The sequence below is a fragment of the Penicillium crustosum genome, assembly GCF_028827405.1.
Source record: "Penicillium crustosum strain IBT 35664 chromosome Unknown utg000001l_segment0_segment0, whole genome shotgun sequence".
In the NCBI taxonomy this organism is placed as follows: domain Eukaryota; kingdom Fungi; phylum Ascomycota; class Eurotiomycetes; order Eurotiales; family Aspergillaceae; genus Penicillium; species Penicillium crustosum.
In genome coordinates, this window is record NW_026623122.1 from 1,222,670 (window position 1) to 1,246,617 (window position 23,948).

The following is a 23,948-nucleotide window of genomic DNA, read 5'->3' on the forward strand; positions in this document are numbered from 1 at the left end:
ATGGACTTGGTCACCTCGGGCTCTTTATGTAAGAGTGGTACATCCTGGCTGTTTAAAATTTCGTCGTTCAAGTCAAACTGGTCCTGTTGGTGAAGAAAACAAAAGTCATCTATGATCTTTCTCTGCCGGTGAAAATGAAATTGATAGACCTTCATGATAAGAGCGCCAATAATATGATTATCTGTTATCATCAAGCTAGAGGAGACGTAGATAAAAAAAAGTAGATAGCTAGATATCCATGGATTTCATCTTTGCTCCTCGTCTATCTATCTATCTATCTATCTATCTATCTATCACCACATACGTAGCGTATTGATAATGGTATCTCGGTCCGAGACATGCATACCACGCACTAAGCCCTTGTCGGGCCGAGATTTTAAGGCGACTATCTCTTCCCATATCTACCATCCTTATTGATAATTTCTTCTTCTTTACTTCTAGCTCAATTCCAACAGGTTTACCCTCCACAGACTGTATAATCATGTTTGTTTTCACCAGAAATCATCTACTTCACGCGGCTAGGCGACGACCACTCCGTGGGTTTGCTACGTCAGCTTCAATATCGCAAGTCATAAACGGCAAAGCCAACCGAGCCAAAACAAATTATTTCAGCTCTAAGAACATCGCATATGCTACGGGTGGAACAACTCTAGCTATCGCTGGGCTGTTGTGGTCTGGACGTGGCGAGGTTGAAGATGTGGAGGATCCACGGGATAAAATGGCACTTTCATCGGTTCCATTGTCCAAGCTTCTCTCGGGTTGGGTGTAAGTCCGAAGTATGAGGTTATTTGAAAATTGGCTAACACCATAGTTCTGCAGTGCTTTTGCGTTTTGCTCCTCGCCGGCTTGGGTCGACATAAGCGAGTCTCTGTACAACGTATTATCGGAAATTCCTATTGTCGCCTCAATCACCAATGCCGTCGTCATGGAAACCTTCTTTAATCAATTTCTGGGGGTGAAACGGTTTCGGAATGTCTGCCTAAGATTGAGGCCCTTCGTAATGAGGAAATCGGTACCCTTCTCGGCTACAACATCGAAGCTGAACTTGACGGCTCAAGCAAGCAGACCCAACTTATCCTTGAACAAACACAACATGTTCTATCTTCAATTGAGGCTCAAGGGGAGTTGGCGCGAAAGTTCTGGCCTGACACCAGCGGTACTGGGGGCGACAGCCGTTGCTGGGTTCGAATCAAGATCACGGGTCTGCTTCCCAACCCGAGTGCGCTTTACCATGGCTCTCAGGCCATTCTCAAAGCTAGAGAAGAGAATGGCCTGGATAAGGATGTTCCGTATCCGGGACTGCCTCACGATGGTGACTGGGAAGCAGCACTCAAAAGTGTAACAGACTCGGACCGGAAAGAGCTGTTGAACCTCCGTGCAGTATTGGAGAGTATTGCTACGAAGGCAAGACAGAACAACGTCCGCATCGTCATTGATGCGGAGCAGACTTGGTATCAACCTGTGATTGACTCTTTAACCGACGAACTTATGCAAAAATACAACTCGCTGGAAGGACCCCCAACTTGTATAGCCTCTTTCCAGGCTTATCTCCGCAGATATCCCCAGCTTCTCAACCAACAGATTCAGCGCGCAGATGAGAAGGGCTACAAGCTGCTCTTCAAACAGGTTAGAGGTGCTTATATGGTCACAGAAGCTGCTAGATGGAAAGAAGAAGGGAGGGAGGGTCCTGGGCCGGTTTGGGAAACCAAATCAGAAACAGATGCCTCCTACAACTATGGGGTTGAGAAGACACTCTCCACCGTAGCTGAGCAGATACAAAAGACTGGTCATTCCAGGATTAGTGTCGTGTTTGCCACTCACAACTCCATCAGCATTGACCGCGGGATCGAGCTGTTAGAGAAATATGGGATGGCCAAGCGCCAGGGCGATACAAACAAGCTTGTGGTATCCAGTGAGACCGCTGGTAGTATTGCCTTTGCGCAGCTTTACGGTCAGTTATTCCTTTTTCTTGGATTGCTTCTGGTAATGATTCTGATAAATTGCAGGTATGAAAGATGACTTGACCAACAAGATTACCGGGTCTTTGATGGCTGAGGGGGATTTCCACTAGTTGTCAAGGTACATACTTTTCTTCCCCACGAGGAGTGATGTCATTAATGCTAATTTCTACCTAAGTCAATGAGTTATGGTGACCTCAAAGAATGTCTGCCATTTTTAGCGAGACGGGCCACCGAGAACAAAGCTGTTCTAGCGGGACGAGGCGGTGCTATTGCAGAGAGAGTTCGACTGGGTCGTGAAATTCGGAGTCGGTTGCTGCCTTTCACAAATTGATGTAGGCTCGTGATATTTAAATGTAAAGATCCTGTTTCATAGTTTCTGAATGTAATCCTTGAGTTACCATACACACTTGAGAGTAGTAACTTAAGACTCCTCATTGTTATATGTCATGTGTGATGTGCCTATAGAGTGTGCTTCTGTCAAGGTACAAAGTTCATCTTCGATCCCTGAGAGACAAATGTAAGCAATATGGCAATCGGTAACTACATGCGAAATCCATTCCTACGAGTCGGCCAGGGATTGAACACCTGTACAGCCGCAGAATACAAACAGTACAGGTTCTCCAAAAGTACATGTAGCTGGGCGCAACCCGTGGACATCATAGTCGATTACATAATCAACTGTACCAGCCCTGGAGTGGACCCGGATGCCCTTGTCGGACAAGGAAGTTTGATGAATGTTGCTAGCATGTACTCTCAGATACTTGGCATGATAAACAGTCCCGGCTATGCTATCCGACTTCTTCCCCCGCAAAGCCTGCTAATCGTTGGTCAGTTTATATCGAATGATCCGGTAGTTCCACCGCAGTACGCGCCAGACTCGGGTAGGCCCTCCGTCTATTTATCTACGTGTTGACCGGACCGAGATCTCAACCGACTCGGTCCGAGTAAGACAAAACGAGTGACTGGTGCAGATTATCTGGAGAACATAGATAAATATTTGGTTTGGTCTAACTATTTGTGTTTCATTCATTTAAATTATTTCAAATTATTTTAAATTATTTCAAAGATGGGAATTAACATCAATCAGTTAACGGTTGCCATAATCGGCTGTGGTAAGTGAATCATATCCTTCCATTAGCTCAAGCATGAGACGACTGACTGTTTCGGTAATTAGGTACCCTAGGAACCGCAATTGCTGCTGGCATTCTCGATCCAAAAGATGAAGAAGGTTTCCAAATCAAGCACCTCACCTGCACTGTCGGAACCGAACCCTCTCAAACCCGCGTCGAAACCGCCCTCTCTGATCACAAATCACGACTCACAGTTTTTACGGCGGATGACAATATTCGTGCTGTCCAAGAAGCAGATGTAGTGATATTGGCATTTAAGCCCTTCAAGAGAGCCGATGTCTTTGCAGTTCCCGGGTTCAAGGAAGCTTTGCGGGATAAATTTGTCCTTAGCATCATGGCCGGCATTACCACTGCTGAATTGAACCGCCTAACCTTCGGAGAAAATCACGATGACTCAAACAGTCCAAAGTCACTTCAGTCTGTACGTGCGATGCCCAATATGGCAGCTAGGATCCGAGAGGCTGTGACATTGTACACCTCGAGTCCTGCCACCACCAAGGAGAACCTCGAGCTCGCATCTTGGGTATTTCGTCAGGTCGGTGAGGCCCATCAAATTCCTGAGAAGTCTTTTGATATATGTGCAGTCTTGGTCGGTTGTGCCGGCTCGCTGCTGCTCCTTGCCATTGATGGATTGCTAGATGCTGCTGTCGCTGAGGGTGTGAGGCGACCGGAGGTGCAGAATTTGGTGGTGAACAGTGCTATTGGTATGATGAAACTGGTACCTGCAGGAGATCATCCGAGTGTCCTACGAGAGAAAATTGCCTCTCCTGGAGGATGCTCTATTAGAGCTCTCTTGGAACTTGAAAAGCTCGGAGTTCGTTCAGCGTTCACAAGTGCAATCCTAGCAGCGGCGGAGAAGTCGAAAAAGATGTCCTCTACACGTTAAGAGATCCAATGTACTTATTCAATGAATTAAAGGTCATTATTTTGACCATATTATGATTCCAAATCTCAGCCGAGAACAAATATTTTCAGTCCGAACAATTTTACGAAAATAGAAGAACTTGGAGCCGGTTCTCTTTTTTTTTTTTTTGCAGATCCTGATTCAGTTTCTCCCCATCTTCCCTATACATATAACACAAGGATTTCGACGAGATCGACTAATACCACACTCTCCTCATGGGTTGTCAAGGACGTATGATAGTTCGCCTACTATTTCGAGCTTGAAGCCGGAATCTGCATAGATTTTCAACCTGATTGAAGTTTATCAGCGGACTGATATTGCGAGGGGTTCATTCTACAATGCCTTACAATCGTAGCCATGCAATGTGTAGCGCAAAAGACCGTTCTCGCGGAAATTCTGTGAGGGCTGTCGATACTCGACCTCCGCAAACCCAACAAAGCTCATAGCCCAACCCAACCTAACTCACAAATACGCTGGGATTTGGGCCCAGTTGGCACTGAACAATGCAAACGTCTTGAAATTTTAATTACAATATGTTCAGACCCCGTTTCTAGCCCTTATGTTAAGGTAATATTTTAATATTTTAACTGATACATGATTAAGAATTAGTTAAATTTATATATCACGTTTACACGCGCGAGAAAACGTGTAATTTAAATAAGTCTTAAATTATAGAAGTTTACTTAGAAAGTAGTGGTGTAATATATATCCCGTAGTAAAGTGTATATTAAGCTTAAATTTTTCGCAACATCTCGTCCTCTACTCGTTGAATTTTGTTTAAAATTGGAATATATACCTATATACCTATTGTAACTTTATGTCCTCAACTTACACTCTATATACTTAGCACAAGGCGAGAATATAGCAACTATAAGACGCCAGTTTATAAGCGCTAAGACCCCTTGATAGGTAGGCTATGAAGGGCTAGTATAACTCATAGTCCACTGCTCGTTGGGCCTAGGGTCCCCATTTATGGGCTTTGTGGGGGTCTGATTAACACGCTCCGTTCCAAGGTCAAAGGGTTGCTTTCCTTGAGTGGTGAACTATCAACGAACGATGAAATTACATTCACGATTAAAAGCATCCTAGGTTCTAAATGGTTATTGGCTCAACTGTTGAATCAACATATTCTACCTATCTCCATTGATCTCTAACTATTCCGGAATATGGCAGGCAGACAAAGTAGTGCTGCCTGTCACATAACTATCCTTCACACAGCGAATGCTTGAAAATCTTAGCAAAACATTTACTGAGTTTGCTTTGTCGTTTGTACCACTTGATCGAGCTCCTCCAAAAGGATGCGCACCAATAACTGCACCTGTGCTTTTGTCATTGATGCAGAACATACCGACCGAATCTCTCAACTTCTCATCTGCAGTCTTGATAGCCTGTCTATCACGAGCAAAGACAGAACCTGCTAAGGCGTACTCGGATGTGCCATCGATGAGCGCGCATACATCCTCGAAGCCATTTATGTCGGAATCATCATATGTCTGCACTGTGAAAAGAGGTCCAAAGAGCTCTTTGTTCATCAAATCGGAATCCTTGCCACCTTCTTTGGTTTTGAAGATGGTAGGTTGAACAAAATAACCCTTGCTGCCATCTGTGTTGCCGCCGTAGATCAATTCGTGACCCTCATCCTTGGCGGACTGAACAAATCTTTCAAATCGCTCGAAAGAACCCTCAGAGCATACAGGTCCGAGAGGATGGTGAAGCTGTTTGACGTCATCACCGTGTGTCATCTTGGCTGCTTCTAGAGCCAATGCTACTTTCAAAGCACCCTGATCCCACATGGACTGTGGGACATAAATTCGGGACAAGGCACTGCATTTCTGGCCCTGGAACTCATATGCTGAGCGGACTGCAGCAGAAGCAATCCAGTCAACGTCGCCTGCGCAGGAGTTGTGGATAAGATGGAAGTTTTTGCCGCCACTTTCTCCAACGATGCGGGGGAAACTTTTATAGATGTGCGCGTTGGCGCCAATCTGAGCATGAAGGGATCTCAGGACTGCCGAAGAGCCAGTATAATGAAGACCGGCGAAGTGGGGATTGGTAAGAGCTGGCTCAACAACTGTTTGCGGGTTGGCCGTGGGCAAAAATTGAATCACACCCTTCGGCAGACCTGCTTCCTCCATGATTTCGTACAGAATATAGTTGGACAACACCGCCATGGGTGAAGGTTTCCAAAGAATGACATTGCCTAGGAGGGCTGGCGTGAAGGCAATGTGCGCTCCCAAGGCTGTAAAGTTGAATGGCGAGACAGCGAGCACAAACCCTTCCAGGGCCCGATAATCCAATTTACTCGACGAGGATTCGAATTGTTTTGGTGGTTGCTGCTGGTAGAGCTGGGCGCAGAAGTGGACATGGAAATTCAATGTATCGATAACTTCAGTGATGCAATCTCCTTCGGCCTGTCCACATGTCTTCCCTTGTCCAATCATAGTCGCGGCCAGGAGCTTCCACCGGTACTTTGAAGACTGAACAAGGTGGGCCGCTCTTCTGTAGATGGCTGCTCGATGTTTGAAAGGCATATTTGCCCAGGTCTTTCTTGCTTCCAGGGCTCCCGGAATGGCTTTCGCCTTGATTGTTTCCGCGTCAACTTCGTGATATACTGCTAATGGAGCGCCATATCGATTCCAAGGATTGACTTGCTTGCTCTTCCGGTCCGTGAAAATCCGTTCCCCATTGATAACACTTGGGATTTCAGCAACTGCATTCTCCAATTCTGCAAGAGCAGTCTTCAGAAGCTTTCTTTCCTCCGATCCGGGTTCGTATGAAAGCTAATAACCAATCAGTTTCATCATCTCAATGTTTTGCAGAAGAAACATACCCCATCGGCATTGGCTGGCTCTGGATACTGCACGGTTGGCATTGTGGTGTTTATGCGAATTGTATGGTGATTCTTGAATTTCCAATCCTAATGAAGTTCAGGGAAGACTGAACCGGGGAGTGATTGAGTGGTTTCTTATTGTTTTCAGACATGAGGGGGAACTTCTCGGCCCGGCGAAGATGAGCATCGAGATACTATGAGTCGGGCACCATATCCGGGCGCAGGTACCTAGGTAGTCATATTTTACTCTGTCACACTCATTTACCTTATCATTGACCTTATCTGATGCGGAGTGGTACCGTTTCCCACATAGCTTCCGAGGTTCGGCTACCCCCTCCGACTGCCTAAGTTTTGTTATGCAGAGGGAGTTGAGACCAACCGAGCAAATTCTTAGTGATTCTTCTGCAGTGTATTATTCGGAGGGTAAATAGGTGGGCTTACAGTTCCTACTACGTCGGGATACTGGAGATACAAGACCTAAGCAAAAAAATATAAATAAATCGGATTCTTTGCAGATCATTTTTATCTGGGGAAACTCATCGGACCCCTTGTCCGAGATTTTTCTAATAGTGATACTAAAGGCTACTCCTACTTTGTCTCTGAATTTTTTGTCTTCGCGTATCCTAGAGATATCAATTTGTTCTCCACCTTTGCTCCAATATGGCTCCAACTCAACGTTCTCTTCGACTTGCTTTTCTTGGCTGCGGTAATTAACCCTGGCGAATGCTTTTTCATTACATCGTGTCTTTTTTGTTCCTTTTTTGTATTTTTGATTTTGATTTTTGATTTTCTTTTCAAAGTCCAAACGCTAACAAGTGTTAGGTCACATTGGCAGTGCCCTTCTTAGAGCCGTGCTTCCATCGGTGGCTAAGTCTCAGAGTCCAATTTCTAAAGTCATGGTTGCGTTGAACGACAATGAAGCACACACCCGACTTCAAAAATCGTTCAACGGCAGATTGGATCCCGCAGACCTTTTTTGCGGAAACAACGCTGAAGCAGTGAGGAATGCCGATGCTGTTCTTTTTGCGTTCCCTCCAGAAAAAGTCCATGAAGTCCTCGCAGAAGCTGAAATGAGAAAAGCACTGAGGCAAAAAATAATCATCAGTATCCTTGCGCGCACTCCACGAGCTGAAATAGCTCGAATCATAAATGGACAAGATACTGCTGCACCCTCTACAGCGGATGACCTCCGGATTGTTCGCGCAATGCCGACTATGGGAACGGAGGTACATGAATCAGCAACCCTTATTGGCAAGACTAGCAACCCTCTGGAGAAAGAAGCGGTGGAGCTAGCGGAGTGGATCTTCAACTCCGTTGGCAGGGTATTCCATGTCACTCATGACTACTTTGATGCTGCGACGGGTATGAGTGCGTTTTCCAACGCATTGACAACCACAGCGGTGCAGGTCATATCACAGCGGGCTGTCGCAGAAGGTATTCCAAAAGACCATGCCATTGCCATTGCATCTCAGTGTGTTCGAGGAATGGCAAGTATAATGCTGTCGGGAACAAGTCCTGAACAACTGCAGTGGTCTTTGTCTGCTCCAGGAAGCATCACAGGTCAAGCGATATTGCGATTACATGAGAGCCAACTTTCAACAATTCTTGAATCGTCTGTCTCTGCCGCAATCAATAGGGCGAAGGAGCACGAAACATAGCTTGCAACACGTTTCCCTTTCTCAGGTGAAATTCTGGAATTACAAAGTTATAGCATCATATCATCCCAGTGTTGTTCCCAAAAATTGCACATGGTATCTGGCATACTTGATATTAGAAGCACCATCGTAAAGCCAATGTCACACCCTTACATATATTCAGTAATTGAGACATACCCAACGATGGGCGGGGTATTCCTATCTGTTCTGTTTAGGAAACGCCTGCCGTTCTCGGAATTAAACATGAGTTCAAATATTTTGGTGCAGTTCCTTTTATCGAATCACTCAAATTTATCCGTATAATATCCGTATAATATTTTGATTCCAATAACTTAGCTTGGGATTTCCCATATAGACTAGCTATATTGAAGTATACTTATACAACCTTAAACCGCCTGTCACTTCAGTTGTAGAATTAATACTACGTTAAATGCCGGTGCAAGAATGAGTATTTGTAATCTGGTAAGATTAATCGAAAGGTACACTCAATGGATATCTAAAGGCGAGCCCTGGGCTCCTGGTTACTTCCATGCCACCTTTTACAGAGCCCCATCTCCTGGCTTCCAAAAACAGGATCATACTTTGGCTTCGGAACCGCCCACACCCTTTCAAAATTCCCTCCAGTTGCAATGAAGTCCCAGTCACCTCCACTATAGGCTCCCATCATTGTAAACCCATCCAGTTTGATCTCGGATAGTACTTTTTTCGGATCATCAGCCTCGATACCATGTCCTTTCCCTGGTGACAAAAGCGCGAAGTCGGCCTTGGGAAATGTATTATGTGTCTTGTGTGCCACGCCGGCTGGTATTATAAACACGTCTCCAGCTTCGGCTTCCAGCACGAGACCTCCTTCCTCCCAAGCGGAGTTATATGTGTTCTCGTGCATGTCTGCTGACGTGTCGGCGACGCCGAATCGGATGCTCGCCGTTCCTGAAAGCACAGCCATACATTCATGCGCATTTGAATGATAGTGAGACAGTTGCGTGTCACTGTAGCGAAAGAGCCAGTTCACTTTCCATTCATTCTTAGTGAACATGTGCCAAACCTCGCCTGGGTCGCAGTGTGAGGTGTCGATATTCTTAGACAAAACGTTTTTATAATGAAGTAGAGGCCGGGGAGAGTTGGGGATGAGGTTTGTGGGTAACAGATGATATTGTCTCACTTCGACGGCCATAGTGATGAAGTTCTTCGTTGTAGTTTGTGGTACTGCGGGGATCTTGATATGGCAAATAACTGTATTCTGAAACAACGTTCAAAACTTCGTTGGTGCGGGGTCATCATCAATTAAGTAGCTTCGAAGGTTTACCAGAGACCCGAGGGCTAGCCAGAACGACAAGACACCGGACGGGAAGGGTATCCGACCTGGTAAAACATCTATTTCTTATTGAATAAACTTGATCCGCGTCTCGGACTAGGTATATCTATGTTTGCATTCAATACAATGGGGCAGCCAATGGGCAACATTAGAAGTTAGGATTCTCCACTTCCTTTACAATATTCTGATATGTAACTATCTAACCCCGCTAATGCACTAATGCACTAAGACCACATGGACCCGTGAAGTAACTGGCCTTATCTCTCCAAATGTGGGGGGACCTGAAGGAAGTATCAGTCCACGTCACAGAGTCGGGGTGCCCCTCCGTTGAACTTTCGGAGAACAATAATTGACTAAAATGAAGCAGATGATCCGGGTCAGTATCTCGGATCGATCGGAATAGACGATGAAGAGGGGTTTTGCGGCGAGGGATGCGTAAATCGAACTTAACGTATAATGTCAAACCATTCACACCTAATCGGATACCCATCCGGAGAGAGTACTGATATCTTCGCATACTTGTTTGGATTTTGATATAAATTTCCCTTGGGAGCATAGGTAGATTATAGGAAATATAGGAAAGACAAGAAATCACTTGTTATATTCATCATGACTTTTTTGAGCAACATCCCCGTTTCTGCAATCCCACCAATCCCGCAGGATGTCAACGAAAAGCACCATACAACCGTCACTATTGAGGACATCTGTTCCTCAAGTGACGAAAGCATGAAATTGGAAGATAGGGAGACAAGGGTCAACCCAAAACGCGACATCTCTAAAGAAAAGCCGCAGACTTTCACTCCGCTCATCTCGGAACGAGCTGTGAACCAGCCACGCCCTCTTAAGGTTATCTACATCGGTGCCGGCATATCGGGAATTCTAGCTGCTATTAAATTCCGCGAAGCCGTGCCTGGATTGGACCTGACAATTTATGAGAAGAATCCTGAGCTAGGAGGGACTTGGTATGAAAATCAGTATCCGGGCTGTGCATGCGGTAAGTATTCATTTCTTTCGCAGTCAGAAGAATCATGCTGAGACAATATAGATGTTCCATCACACGTGTACCAGTTGAGCTTTGAGTCCTGGACAGGCTGGAGCCAATTCTTCTCCGGCGCAGATGAAATTCGAGAGTACTGGAACCGAGTATCCCAGAAGTACGATGTTCGAAAGCACATCAAGTTCCAGAATCGTTGTGTTGGAGCACGCTGGAATGACACAACGGGGAAATGGTTTGTGCAGATCTTCGACGAGAAAACCGGATCAGTGTTTGAAGATTCCGCCGATATTTTCATGACGGGAACTGGACTGTTGAATGAATGGAAGTGGCCATCTATTCCTGGCCTCCAGAGTTTTAAAGGCAAGTTACTCCACAGTGCTTGTTGGGATACCAGTTATGATATGAAGGTAAGGTTATGTCATAGAACCCTCTTGCGGACTCAGTGCCTGATCAATAATGTATAGGACAAAAACATAGCTGTTATTGGGGCTGGCAGCAGTGGTATTCAGATTGTGCCCGCTCTCCTGGACAGGGTCAAAAGTATGGACCATTATGTCCGCAGCAAGACCTGGATCTCTAACCAGCACGGCGGGGAGATCTTATCATCACGCACGAGCGGCAAGGGAGGCAATTTTGCTTATACCGACGAGGAGAAGCAGGCCTGGCAAAGCAATCCTGCCTCTTACATTGAATACCGTAAAGGGCTGGAATTGGAGCTGCAGACGCTGTATTCCAAGACGCAAACAAGTAGCGCTCTCCAGGCCTCTTCTCGAGCTCAATATCAAGCGGACATGGAGCGCAGGTTGAAGGACAAGCCGGAACTGCAGGAACATTTGATTCCCGATTTTCCCCCACTTTGCAAGCGTCTCACCCCGGGGCCAGGTTACCTGGAGGCTCTGACTTCACCCAAGGTGAACGTCATCACAACAGGTATTGATTCAATTGAAGAGACTGGCATTGTGACTTCTTGTGGCACGCATCGAGCGGTGGATGCCATTGTCTGTGCTACGGGCTTTGAGACAAACCCTGGAGGTGGATTCCCCATAATCGGTCGACACGGAGTCAATCTACGCGATAAATACAAGCACCGACCAGAAACCTATCTCGGACTTTCGACCAGTGGATTCCCGAATTTCTTCCAATCTCTGGGACCGAATTCGTTCCAAGGTGCAGGAAGTCTACTCATCACGATGGAGCAAGTTCACACCTATGTTGCAGAGATCATCTCGAGGATGGCCTATGATAACATAGGACTCGTCGAGCCGAAAGAATCTCAAGTTCAAAATTTCACAAGATTCTGTGACAAGTACTTCGAGCGGACTGTTTACAGTGCCGAATGCGCAAGTTGGTACAAATCCTCGCCACCGGGATCAACCCTCGAAGAACGAAAGAAAGGCCGAGTCACTGCATTATGGCCTGGTAGCAGCCTACACGCTCTGGAAGCTCTGAAGAAAGTCAGATGGGAGGATTACGACTTACGTTCATATGATGGGAATGATTTTGGTTGGTTTGGGAATGGGTGGGTTTCGGGGAGCAACAACACCAGGTCGATAGCGCAGCACTCATCGGCTACCTGGACCGCATGGAATTTGTAGATGATGTAGGTATTAAGGGTTCTTACGACATCTGAGAATTTTATCTTCGACGGGGAATATGATCATGGGTTTGCTTTGCCGGTCTTAATTTGTCTCTAGTAAGGTGCAAGAATGGCTTGTATATGTGAATCTAGGAATTATAAGCACCTTCTTTACTCCAATACTGTACAAAATTGTGTTATTGTAGCTAAGAACTACCTATGCCGCATCAGTTACATTGATATGGGGTAGTATACATATTGAAACATCAAAACAAAAATTCACTCCCCTCCAACAAACCCGAATAAGAAGCTACTACTGGGCAGGTCGACCCAATCCAGTAAGCTCCCACCTTCCAGCATGTTGGCAGCTTCTAGCAACCGAGAGGGTGAAATGTCGTTAGCCCACCGGTATGGATCGGTAGCTAGGTCTTCTTGTTCTTCTTCTTCACAATCTTCTCTCGGGCCCTCAGCATGGATGCTTTGTCTTAAATAGGAATTACGTCCATCACTCGATATCCTCGGTTCCAAATTGTCGTCTTGCGAATTTCGTTGTTCGAGCTGCAAAAGATCTGAGGCATTGATCAGAGATGACAATGGGGAATCTTTCAGGTTTACACAAAGACTTTCGAGCTGAAGGATTTTCCTCTTTTTATCAAGGGCTATCAAGTTTCCATGATCAATCATCTGATCTAAAACAGAGAGCAAAATGTCAAGATATGACGTTCGGTTTGCAATCAATGGAAGGTCGACTAGTGAAGCCATAGTGACAACAAGGCCGGCGGAGACGGCGCTTTCCAGATCGAACGGCAAAAAGCACTCTATAACAGATTAGAAAACCGGCTTATATTCGCACATAAATAAGAGACTCTAATTCATACCTAACAGATTTTGGTCTTGCAAAAACCCCAAGATTTGTGAGGTTTTCTTTGCTGATTCGAGACATATTTGTAGAAGTAATTGAATAGGCGTGGGAACTTCGGTCTGAGGGTCTGTCCCTTTGGCACGCATTTCAACCAGAATGAACAAAAACGGCCGAGTAGCGAGCATGATACACTGAAATAGTGTTACTAGTTAGCAGCTTTGGTACTGAATGAAAACTGACCTGGTGGTATAACAAATTCAAGTATCCGGATACTCGAGAGATGCCGCTCAGAGCTCCTTGGTCAGGTACCGGGAAGTTTTCCCGAAGCTCACAGGCCACGTCCGCAACTCTTTGTAAGACTTCCTGTGTGCTTTTCACAAATGTGGATTCCATCTCCCCAGCATCCCTATAGAGAGCTGCTTTGGAATTAGAGCTTATCTTATCTTCAACGGAGCAGCCATCTGACGTACCATTCACAATGCGGCTAAAGGCCTTCGACAACTTGACATGAATGAGGAGGGTTGTTGTTTTCAGAGGTGAATCCGCAAACAAAGGTAATGGGGTATTGATGTCATTGTCGCTAATGCTAAGAGGCGTACCCATAAGCACGGAGATCTGGCGCTCGAGGATATATACAGTCCACCAGATGTGCTGACATCGCACCAATTCTTGTTCATTAGGGAATCGGGTGGAAAGATCGGTGTGGTAACCATGAACCTGTAATATTCGCAGCGCTTGTCCAATCTGAATATTCCGGACCAGGCCAAGCAAGGTAAGCAATTGCTTAAAGCGATCATGCAAGACAAAGGCTTAACAAATACTTACCATGTTGTGTGCGGAGGTTCTCCAATCTATAGACTGCAAGTACAAAGCGAATGCACAGAGAATCTCTGCGGAGGTGGAAGGCTCCTTCCACAAAAGGCTATAGTCTGGGAGCATCATAAGAGCAGCCCTGAAATACTCACAGCCGGGTGGCACATTCCCGCGGGTTTGCGCTCCCACAAATGCCTTGCCAAGAGCAATGATGACTAGGAAGTGCGGAAGCCACAATCCCGCCGTATGCACGTTCTCCACCGGGTTCTCATAGAAGCGATATAGTTGATCCATGAATTTGGTTTCATCGAATAAATGGAATATTTCTCCAGTATGGAACTTAGTTGCGTTAATAAGAAATAGCGCATGATCGATCGCAGGAAGGCCCCGGATATCGGGAACCGCTTGACTGCGCATGCCGTTCCATTTTAAGTCATAGATCACAGAGTCAATGTGGTGAGCAGTACTGGGGAAAGGGCATTTGTAAAGAGCCTCGTGTGTCAGATTTAAGAGCCGTATAGTCAGGGACCAAGTCGAAGTATGTCCAAGATAATCTAGGGGATCGAGTTAGTACATTGTAGGTACCATGAAGAACGAACGAGCTCACAGAGCCTTCCGGTTGGATCTGTTATATATTCAGGAGGCCCGGAGGATAAAGGGTTTACCATGTTGACATTCTCATGTTCATCGTGGGTCAATATCGATTCAGGGTCTGCAGCAGCGGGAGTCGTTGAATTCATCGGCGAATCTTCTCCTGGATACTGCGGCGTTGCGATTGTTTCGATCGTGCGTGACAGACGTTGCTGCAAAGCAAGATTCTCCCTCTCCAGCTCACGGTTTCTGTGGTGCAATTCTGCCAGTCGCTTCCTGGTGATTTGAACTTTTGTGGTTTCTTTTTCAAAGTGACATGTTGCGTTACGTTGAATACAATTACTGCATGGGCTTTCCCCAGTGCATTTGATCTTGTGCTGGCGGCATCGGGAGCAGCTATTCAAATACATGTCTCAGTGATGGGGATTGGAATGAAGAGAACCTCCCCCCGATTCGGTACTTACGCGTTCACCACTCTCCTGTCTGCCTTTCGTGATGAACCCATATTATTGCTAATTTCTCAGTGTTGATGTAAAACAGTCCAAAGTGTGCATTGGCACCCCCCGCACCCTCGGGTTTTATCCGCGTTTCGGCGCCAAGAACTTGGGACCGTCCAAGGCTGTCAATGTCCCTCTTATATGTGGCCTCGAAAAACATCCAATCATTGCCAATAGCTCTCAATGTGCCGCGATAAAGTCATATATGCCATAAATAATCATTGAGTCATGACCAAAGAGCAATGATAAGACTCCTGTACTACTGTTCGTTCACGCATAAGCCGACCTCGGGGGGGTAGAGTGCCTTATCAACCGGCGGGGGTGCACCCACAACTAGTCCAAAGACGGAACCTCCATCCGGCACTTAGAAAATCTGGAGGGAATGTGACCAACCCCCAAGAATAGAGTTTGTAGAAAAATCACTATCTTCCAATAATTAACCTTGGAACCTTGGAAGCAGTAAGACTCTCTATCCTGTCACCCTTTGAGATAAGCTACACGAAGGCGGTGACATCGGTCAGAACTACCGACACGCGGGGAAGCCGGAATGCGCCTCCGTGCTTCGGCCATGGCATATCTGCAGCGTCTCGCTTATCTTTTACTCGTGACAACTTCGTGAACAACTCACCTTTATGAAAACAAATAATGGCGCCATCAACTTCTACGCCCACCAATCTGCGCCGTGCACCTATGTAAGTGCACACCCCTTTTGTTAATTGGTTGAGCCGTCAACTCGGCGCAGCGCTAACGCGATCCCTGCAGTGCTTGTCTTCAGTGTCGGGAAGCCAAAGTTCGCTGTCTACTTTCTCAACAGTCGCATATTTGTGATAGATGCAGAGCAAATGACACCGAATGCCTTTTTGCGCAGTCGAAAAGAACCCGAGTGAGGGTTCAGCCATATCCCCAACGTGGAAGACGTGGACCAGAAACTACAGAGAACCGCAATCAATCTTCCTTGGATGGAAACACCTCTGCTCGAACCCAAAGAGTCCCGCAGCAACATGTCCATAGCGATACAATTCTTCCTACAAATCGACTTCCTGATGCCCCTAGCCAGGGTGTCACCTCTGCAGACAGCATCCAGCAGGTGCCGTCGCAACACCCACAACCGGTAATCACTAACGCCACACGAGCAAGAATCATTGCCGCACTGGCTAGTATCAAAGGAAAGAGAGGGTCACCGTTCACTTTCGTCACCTCGGGAGATAGCCCCTCATTTAATGCTAGTGGGAATTCAGACACCTGTACTCCAACCAACCGCCCACATCAAGACATGTGTGAGCCAGAACGGAAGCCACTCCTATCCTTAAAGCTTTCTGGAATTCTCAAACCCTTGAAGATAAGTGTGCCCACCGCGGGTGATGAAGATGACTGGCGACCGGTTGGCTCTGTCAAAATGCCCAGCTATATCTCTTCTATGACCCTGGGTCACACTGTTGTAGATCCGATAAAGGGAGGAATTATCAGCCCTCAGGTATCTCAGGCTTTGTTTGAATTTTTTATGATACAGATGAATGCAAAATGGGAGTATCTTCTCGACCCTCACATTGATACTCACGATAGCGTTCAAATGCGGAATTCCTTCCTGTTTTCTTCAATTCTCTTTTGCTCGTCCAAATTTGCAAACTTTATCGACGGGAAGATAGTCTCCACCCCTGATCTATTTCTACAAAGCCGACTTTGTAGCTTAGCACGGAATTTGGCGATTAAAGCCATTGCTGAGGGCAGCAGATCCATCGAGACCTTGCAAGCTTTTTACCTGCTAGTCTGCTGGAAGGATGCAGATGATGACGTCTCGTACCTCCACAGCGGTTACGCCTTTCGTATCCTTCATGATCTGGACTTGGAAGATTGTGACATTGACGGGCGTCGAATGGCAAGGCAAAAAAGAACGTGGCTTGCGTTGTTTCGACAAAACAGGCAGCAGAGCCTCTTTTTTCTGCGGAGAGGCTCGCTGAATCAAGGCGATCAAGAAACACCTCCTCTTGGTGACCTTAATGTCTGGCTCAGAATGCCATACGCTTTGCCGCTTGATTTTGCTGCTTGTTGCAGTGCCGATCTACGCTGTATACAATATAGATTGCGTCACTTGGTTCAAAGGAAATCGCTAGACATGCTCCCGTGTCTGGTGGAGCTCATGGATGCAGACTTGAGATCTTGGAGATTCAAATGGTGCAATCAACTGGAAGGCGAAGGATGTCAGCGCCCAGAGGATAATCCAAACCTCAAGCGTGAATTTTTATTTCCTGGTGGCCATCATCTCACTACTCTGATCAACGTATGGGAGAATGGTGTCAGACTCAATGTGGCTTCTTCCATATTCCGCCAAGCTTTGATGGCTTCTCTATCCCCATCTGTGGATCTCAATAACCCGCCAGCTAGCTCCACAATGGAACTTGACCTGTCAAATACCCAAGAAGTATCGTTACAGAATCTGCCAGGGTTGACGAGTAGCGTGGAAGGCGCTTTTGGGACCTTGCGCCATTTGATGAACTTTCCGCTGGGCGACCTGAGACTAGCTCCTGATGCCGTTCTTTTACTCGCCCCAAACGCAGCATTGTTCTTATGCCTGCTTCTTTGTCTCCCAGGGAATGGCGTCATTGGGGAAGCTTTCCAGAAGACAGCAATCGATCTTATTCGTGCTATTTCCCGGCACATGGGGCAGTCTATACAATCACCACAGGATACAGTCGCCCTGCATTCTGCGTACCTGGAATCGCTGGTAGAGCTTTTGAACCCAACGGACCAACAAGAACTTCAAATGGAACCAGCCTTCGACAAGGCGAACGCATCTAGGGGCGCGGCTGAATTGGAATTTAATGATGCATCGTCACAACCATCTGAATTGGCTGGGGGGATCAGCATGCACACCTATAATATGGCGCAAAACGATGCCCCCTTGACTCCTAGTGACTTTAGCCAGAATTTGCATATGCAAAGTCTGTCTAATTTGCTAGATGGTCATCTCTTCTGGGAAATGGCCTCTATACCCGGTGATGTGAATTTAGGCTCGTAGATTTCACTACCTACCAGTTCCAGCTACTCCATACAGTATTGCAATTCAGGCTAACATGTCTCAGTTGGCGTACAGTACCGTATCAGTAACGCAACACAACTTTCCCATACGCTCATTTGATCTAAGTATTCGTCCAGAAAACCCTTGACGAGCGCTGGTGGGGACACTGGTTTGGGGGAACTGTTATGCACCACAATCAAGCACGACAATTAAGCAGGAGAGAAAACAGAGGACGCAGGTTTACTTGGATGCGGCTGAGACTTGGGACATAGAATTGTTGTTGTGTACAACTAACCCCAGGCGGATGGCGGACTGACCCTCGAACCCAGAACGCCCAACCAAATTATTCTCCGCGGAGGACTTTGAACCATTTTCACCAGATATAATATCTAGAAATTTTACACCTTTTGTATCACTTACTAGGGCCTGTTTTCTTTTGTCTTTTCGAAGTTTTATCTTGGAGACCTCCGACCGTGGTTAGGTAAGTAAGGTTACAGCTTATTCCATGGTTTGCTCAAGTGAATAGTGGGTCTCGTACGAAGCGGGAGGCCCCACACCCTCGGCCGAGGTGGATCCATACATACATACTTCTTAAAAGAGACACTAGGTAGGAGCATTCACCATCGATAACCAATATGTCCCTTAACAATCAAAACAGTACCCCCGAGTCTCTAGCAGCATTGAACACGATGCGATCCCCAAGAATCACAGAGGAAAACCCAGAGTGCGAGCGAACAGCCTCGCCCAAGGAACTCACCAAAGATGATACCAAGGCAGAACTCGGATCCAAGCAAGAAATTGATCCTCGTGGCTCCGAACATGTTCGCAGAGGATTTCTCCCATGGGTATGTCTTGTTCCGGCCCTGCATGATCCCGAGCATTATACACCGGGGATGAAGTGGGCTTTGACTTTCATTGTTGCGATGGGAGGATTGGTGGTCCCGCTGAGTAGTGGTGTTTTGTTCCGTAAGGTGTCCTCTTACCAATCCAGAACAAGAAGCTAATACGATGGATTCCAAATAGCCTGCCTGATAGAAATCGCTGAGGATATGCATACCACTGTGTCGGTGGTGAACTTGTCTATCGCTTTTGGCTCACTTTCTGTCGCCATCACGCCCTTGTGGTGGTCATACCTAGCCGAGCTCTATGGCCGTCGACTGGTTTATATATCATCCTTCTTTTTCCTTGGAATTTTCAACATTCTGGCTGCTATCAGCCCCAATATCGGTATATTTGTCGCCATGCGACTCCTTGGAAGTGCATCCAGTGCATCCCTTCAAGCCGTCAGTGCCGGTACCATTTCAGACATGTTCGACAAGCGAGACCGCGGCAAGGCTATGGGTGCGTTCATGCTCGGTCCCATGCTAGGGCCCATGTTTGCCCCCATCATCGGCGGGGCACTCACAATGCACTGGAGTTGGCGCAGCACGCAGTGGTTCATGGTCATCTATGGCTGGGCCGTGTTTGTGGTGATGGTTTTATTCATGCCGGAGACGGCCACCAACCTCGAAAAGAACCGTCGTGAACACCAAAACGACGCCACCAGCCCTGGCCAGAAAGCCCTCTACTTCCTCCTGAAGCCCATGGAAGCTGCCAAGCTCCTCCAATACCCCCCAATCCTTATTACAGTCTATTACACGAGCATCGTCTTCTCTACGTACTACCTCATCTGCGTTTCCATCGAAGACACCTTTGCCCTGCCACCATACTCCTGGAGCTCCATAATTGTAGGCGTGGCCTATATCCCCGGCGGCCTGGGCCTACTCTTCGGTGCCATCATTGGCGGCCGCTGGCAAGATTACATCATGGCGCGGACAGCTCGAAAGGAGGGCCGATATGATGATAAGGGGGAGTTGATCCTCCACCCGGTCGACCGTCTAGGTGAGAACTGCCTCCTTGCGGGCATTCTCTTCCCTGGGGCACTCTTGTGGTGGGGATGGACGGCCGATAAACATGAATTTTGGCCGATCCCGGTAAGTTCATTCATTTCAGCGCTCCTTTCTACCTTCTGGCTTCAAGCGAGGACTAATCTGTTGTATAATAGCTCCTAGGAAACTTCTTCTATGGCTTTGGCGGCATGGTTCTCACTAACGTCACTATCACGATGCTGACCGAGTTTACACCCAAGAACTCAACCATCGGCGTCGCAGTGAATAACCTCGTGCGAAACAGTCTGTCGTGTGTCAGTGCGGTTATTGCGCAGCCGTTATTCGATGCCATCGGCACCGGTTGGTCGTTCACGGCAGTTTGTTTATTCTGTCTACTCAGTGGTGTTCCGTTGATCCTTCTGCGGATCAAGCGAGATGAATGGAGTCGGCAGATGAAGGCTACGCTGGGCGAGTGATTAGGGGGGGTTCCCTACTGTTGAACATGCGGGCATGTATGTTTGACAGTCTGAGCAGTCTTTGGATGAAGTTTAGTGGATAGGGTATTTAATCCCTTAATTATTAGTTCTTGCAATTAACAATTCTTCTCCCTTCATCTCCCCACTGTACGGTTTCTACTACAACACCTACGTCTCCTATAAAAGATAAAGGGATAGGATCTCTATCATTGCTTGAATGACGGGTTATACTTTGCCAAACTCTTGTGACTTTTAGGTTGCAATTCTTTCTATTGAAATCAATTTATTTTCCCACTCTTGATATATGTGAAGAACTATGATAGACATTCTGATAATTGTGCCGGCCATATACATCAAGCCATCCACTACAGAAGAACACTTCAGTTGAATAGTTCCCCATTGCCATGCTAACGAGCGAGTGACACAATGGTAGGTGGTAGGTAGGTCTCCCTTTCCTGCTCATATTTCACAAAGAGGCTCCGGTATACCTAGGTATGTATGCGAAGGTATATATATCGACCAATAAAGATACCCACTTTCTCCGTAAGCCCAGTCATTAATCACTGTGGCAATCCATGAAACCACGTCGGATCCAAACTAGCAAAGTCGGCAAAATCAAAGTCCTCTAGATTCACCATGCCCATGAAATCCGGCGTGTCAATGCCCATCCCCGCTGAGCCCGGACGAGCAGCAGCAAAAGTATTCATCGACATAGGGTGATTATTCTCAGATGAACCGGCCCCAGTAGGTTGGTTGTCAGTGATACCAGAACTGAGTCCCTGCTGCCCTCGAATCCGATTCACCAACCAAATGATTGCGGGCCATGCACCCGTGGTATGCTGACCCCGAATCTCGTAGATGGCGTTCGCTAAGTGGAGGCCTCGCTGGCGGAGATCGGCCCACTCCGGGGATTGGAAGCCGGGGCTGCGGAGTTCGGAGAGTACGTAGAGAATCAGGGAGAAGCCGGCATGGGCATATATATGCCATTGGAAGGGTTCACGGGCCCTGCCGGAGGCGATGGTACACCAGTTCTCTATGGCCGTGGCGGCATCCACGAATATCCTTGACGTTTGATGCTGTCAGCAAAACATAATTACTCTCCCTTTCGGGCGAGAGGTTTTGGGGCAGGGGGTGGGACACGGATGGCTAACCTTCTTCTCATGGCGGGACTGATGACTTTTTCGCGATCTTGACGAGAGATTCGAATCCAGAACATGACCCAGAATTTGGATTTCAAGTGGTTTCTCAAATCCAAGGCCATTGATTGCATAGTAACCCTCTTATCGCAGTATCGAACAAGATCGTCCAAGTTCTTCTCAAACTCTTCAGCGAGGGTCTCAGCATTGTTTAACAGGTCCCGCAGCTCCGTTAATGCTTCAGGCTCGCCCACAGGACCGATGCTGGCACGCAATCTTTTTCGTGGAGCATGTGTCATCTGAAAAATGCGTCCGTAATACTGGACCGTGGTGATCCGCAGGAGATAGATGGTCATATCGGTGAATTTAGGAGCATCTGAGAGTCCGGGTGAGGGTACCGCCCCTTCGATCAGATCTACATCATCTACACTGAGGGGCCGACGCGTATCGAAGTCCGACTCATGAATCGAAGGCGCAAACCCATGATCCTCCGTCGTGCGGAAATCCAAGTAACAGATTTGCGCCCACAAGCGACGACGCAGCTCCACCTGTACGGCGTCCATCGTCCCCAGCGGTAGAGCTAAAGGGTCCCGGTGGAGTCCGTGGACCGTCGCCACTCGGATAGCCAACCCAGTCAACGGCCCTACCTTTCCCATATCATCTTCCCGATATTGCGCGGTCTTTGGTACAGAAACATCGTTTAGTTCGATACTATGTGCAAACTGTCTTTTCTTTCTCTTTAAAACTTACCAGTAGAATCACAAATGCTTGCAAAACCTCAAAGACTCTCGAGGTCATAAATTTATGCCGTTTCAGATGCACCTCCGTTCCTACTCGGTATCGATTCAGGAGGTAGGACTTGTCCGTGCCAAACATGGCGGACACGTCAGTATCTTTCATGCTGTTGACGGATGCGTAGAAGATGGACATGGCTAGCGGCTCGAATGAGATCATATTCTTCAGGTTAGAAATCATACTGCTTCCTGTTATGACAGGGGGTTGATCGTCCTCTAGATGGTAGTGGGTGCTGACGAATGCGTCAAAGCGACGGGCCAAACTTGGACGATGAACAATTCTGTGAATTGGGTCGACATTGGCCAGGAAAACATTCAGGAGTAAATAGCAATCCTCTCGTGTATCGGGCCAGAAGGTATCTCGGCTAGCCACAGGTGAATCGGTGTCCCAGATGACATCTTCGAGCCCCGGTTCGGGGGAGGAATTCTGAGACTCCGCGAGAACGGATTGGATGTCTTGGAGCTAGAGGAGCAGAGGACACTTGGTTAGTAACCTCTCTGCCTTGGCATGAGCGCAAGCTTCAAGGACAATGGGAAGCGCACCTCTGTTGCCATCCAGGCCCAGTGTTTGCCGGAGACAAAGTGGGGCACTCCATTATCGAGAATCAGTGCATCTTCTTGCGATCGCGGCGCATTATAGGGGGCGGGAGTCGATCGTGTGGGCGTGGACGAGTCCAGCGACGAACGAGTATGCTCCGATGCCTCATATGCTTTCGCTTGTGCCATAAAATCGCCAAGACGCTGAAGACCAGGATTGATTCGGGCTAGCGTGGATGAAGAGATCTTGGGGGCACTTTTGGGTTTGGTGATGCGGCTCTTTTCCGAGACCAGTCCCGCCGCCTGAGGCTTGGACTGAGGGTTTGAGACATAAGAACAGGCATAATCACCTCGCTCACACACCAAACATAGCGGTTGTCGGCGGTCACATTTGACCTTGCGATTACGACACGGCAGACAAGAGGTAATGGGACGAGAAAAGCTACTCAGGGTTGGGGATGGAATGGATTCCGCAGGATACTGTGTGGATGCGGAGTAAAAGGGGGATGCATACATGGCGAAAGAGACGTGGAGGGAAAATTGGAAATGTGCCGGTGCAAACTTTGGAAGTAATATTATAGCATCCCGACGCTGTTAGCGGCAGCAGCTAAAGCTGGCGGAGTGGATGGAATCGTAATCCCCAAAGGGGGTTTGATTAGAAAGAACTCCACTTTTGACGCGAACAATAGCCTTAACAAAGTACAGAGTCTGTGGAATTTACTCCATAGTAGAGACAATCATAGTGCTGTTCCATGGATGTTATCATTCGAACGCCGTGTTCACATCAAACAGGGTTAGCGTGGAACGCCAGGACTCGGTCCCAAGGGAACTATGTGATTCACCAGTTGACATATCCATTAATTTGAGTCACTGGCTTCCAAGGTTATATTCCCATGCAATAATTTAGATCCACTCTCACTTTGCAAGTACTAACAAACGTATTTCATAACTATGTACTCCGTGATCCGTCCTGAGCGGCCCATACCACCG

At 47.2% G+C, this 23,948-nt stretch overlaps 10 protein-coding genes across 10 annotated transcripts; 6 read left to right on the forward strand and 4 right to left on the reverse strand.

The window, feature by feature from the left end:
* Nucleotides 1-481: 481 nt before the first annotated feature.
* Nucleotides 482-2,071, forward strand: N7487_000467 (Proline oxidase; the record flags this gene model as incomplete). The annotated part of the gene is made up of 4 exons (XM_056868215.1): nt 482-765; nt 820-955; nt 985-1,951; nt 2,007-2,071. 4 exons carry the CDS (start codon nt 482-484, stop codon nt 2,069-2,071), a joined length of 1,452 nt encoding a protein of 483 aa, XP_056732999.1.
* Nucleotides 2,072-3,027: 956 nt separating this feature from the next.
* N7487_000468 (pyrroline-5-carboxylate reductase family protein) lies at nt 3,028-3,977 on the forward strand (the record flags this gene model as incomplete). The annotated part of the gene is made up of 2 exons (XM_056868216.1): nt 3,028-3,073; nt 3,136-3,977. 2 exons carry the CDS (start codon nt 3,028-3,030, stop codon nt 3,975-3,977), a joined length of 888 nt encoding a protein of 295 aa, XP_056733000.1.
* A 1,172-nt stretch (nt 3,978-5,149) lies between these two features.
* Nucleotides 5,150-6,867, reverse strand: N7487_000469 (Aldehyde/histidinol dehydrogenase; the record flags this gene model as incomplete). Its single annotated transcript, XM_056868217.1, has 2 exons — nt 5,150-6,775; nt 6,826-6,867. The coding sequence occupies 2 exons, from the start codon at nt 6,865-6,867 to the stop codon at nt 5,150-5,152; spliced, it is 1,668 nt and encodes a 555-aa protein (XP_056733001.1).
* A 618-nt stretch (nt 6,868-7,485) lies between these two features.
* On the forward strand, nt 7,486-8,483 carry N7487_000470 (pyrroline-5-carboxylate reductase family protein; the record flags this gene model as incomplete). The annotated part of the gene is made up of 2 exons (XM_056868218.1): nt 7,486-7,531; nt 7,648-8,483. 2 exons carry the CDS (start codon nt 7,486-7,488, stop codon nt 8,481-8,483), a joined length of 882 nt encoding a protein of 293 aa, XP_056733002.1.
* Nucleotides 8,484-8,976: 493 nt separating this feature from the next.
* N7487_000471 (cupin domain-containing protein) lies at nt 8,977-9,654 on the reverse strand (the record flags this gene model as incomplete). Its single annotated transcript, XM_056868219.1, has 1 exon — nt 8,977-9,654. The coding sequence occupies one exon, from the start codon at nt 9,652-9,654 to the stop codon at nt 8,977-8,979; it is 678 nt and encodes a 225-aa protein (XP_056733003.1).
* A 750-nt stretch (nt 9,655-10,404) lies between these two features.
* Nucleotides 10,405-12,387, forward strand: N7487_000472 (flavin-containing monooxygenase; the record flags this gene model as incomplete). The annotated part of the gene is made up of 3 exons (XM_056868220.1): nt 10,405-10,789; nt 10,841-11,199; nt 11,257-12,387. The coding sequence occupies 3 exons, from the start codon at nt 10,405-10,407 to the stop codon at nt 12,385-12,387; spliced, it is 1,875 nt and encodes a 624-aa protein (XP_056733004.1).
* Nucleotides 12,388-12,647: 260 nt separating this feature from the next.
* On the reverse strand, nt 12,648-15,044 carry N7487_000473 (Zn(II)2Cys6 transcription factor; the record flags this gene model as incomplete). Its single annotated transcript, XM_056868221.1, has 6 exons — nt 12,648-13,186; nt 13,247-13,421; nt 13,471-13,646; nt 13,701-14,013; nt 14,056-14,597; nt 14,651-15,044. 6 exons carry the CDS (start codon nt 15,042-15,044, stop codon nt 12,648-12,650), a joined length of 2,139 nt encoding a protein of 712 aa, XP_056733005.1.
* Nucleotides 15,045-15,776: 732 nt separating this feature from the next.
* On the forward strand, nt 15,777-18,147 carry N7487_000474 (Zn(II)2Cys6 transcription factor; the record flags this gene model as incomplete). Its single annotated transcript, XM_056868222.1, has 2 exons — nt 15,777-15,823; nt 15,894-18,147. The coding sequence occupies 2 exons, from the start codon at nt 15,777-15,779 to the stop codon at nt 18,145-18,147; spliced, it is 2,301 nt and encodes a 766-aa protein (XP_056733006.1).
* Nucleotides 18,148-18,782: 635 nt separating this feature from the next.
* On the forward strand, nt 18,783-20,491 carry N7487_000475 (MFS transporter; the record flags this gene model as incomplete). The annotated part of the gene is made up of 3 exons (XM_056868223.1): nt 18,783-19,113; nt 19,171-20,120; nt 20,192-20,491. 3 exons carry the CDS (start codon nt 18,783-18,785, stop codon nt 20,489-20,491), a joined length of 1,581 nt encoding a protein of 526 aa, XP_056733007.1.
* A 560-nt stretch (nt 20,492-21,051) lies between these two features.
* N7487_000476 (uncharacterized protein) lies at nt 21,052-23,474 on the reverse strand (the record flags this gene model as incomplete). The annotated part of the gene is made up of 4 exons (XM_056868224.1): nt 21,052-21,553; nt 21,643-22,307; nt 22,378-22,884; nt 22,965-23,474. 4 exons carry the CDS (start codon nt 23,472-23,474, stop codon nt 21,052-21,054), a joined length of 2,184 nt encoding a protein of 727 aa, XP_056733008.1.
* Between the last annotated feature and the right edge of the window lie 474 nt (nt 23,475-23,948).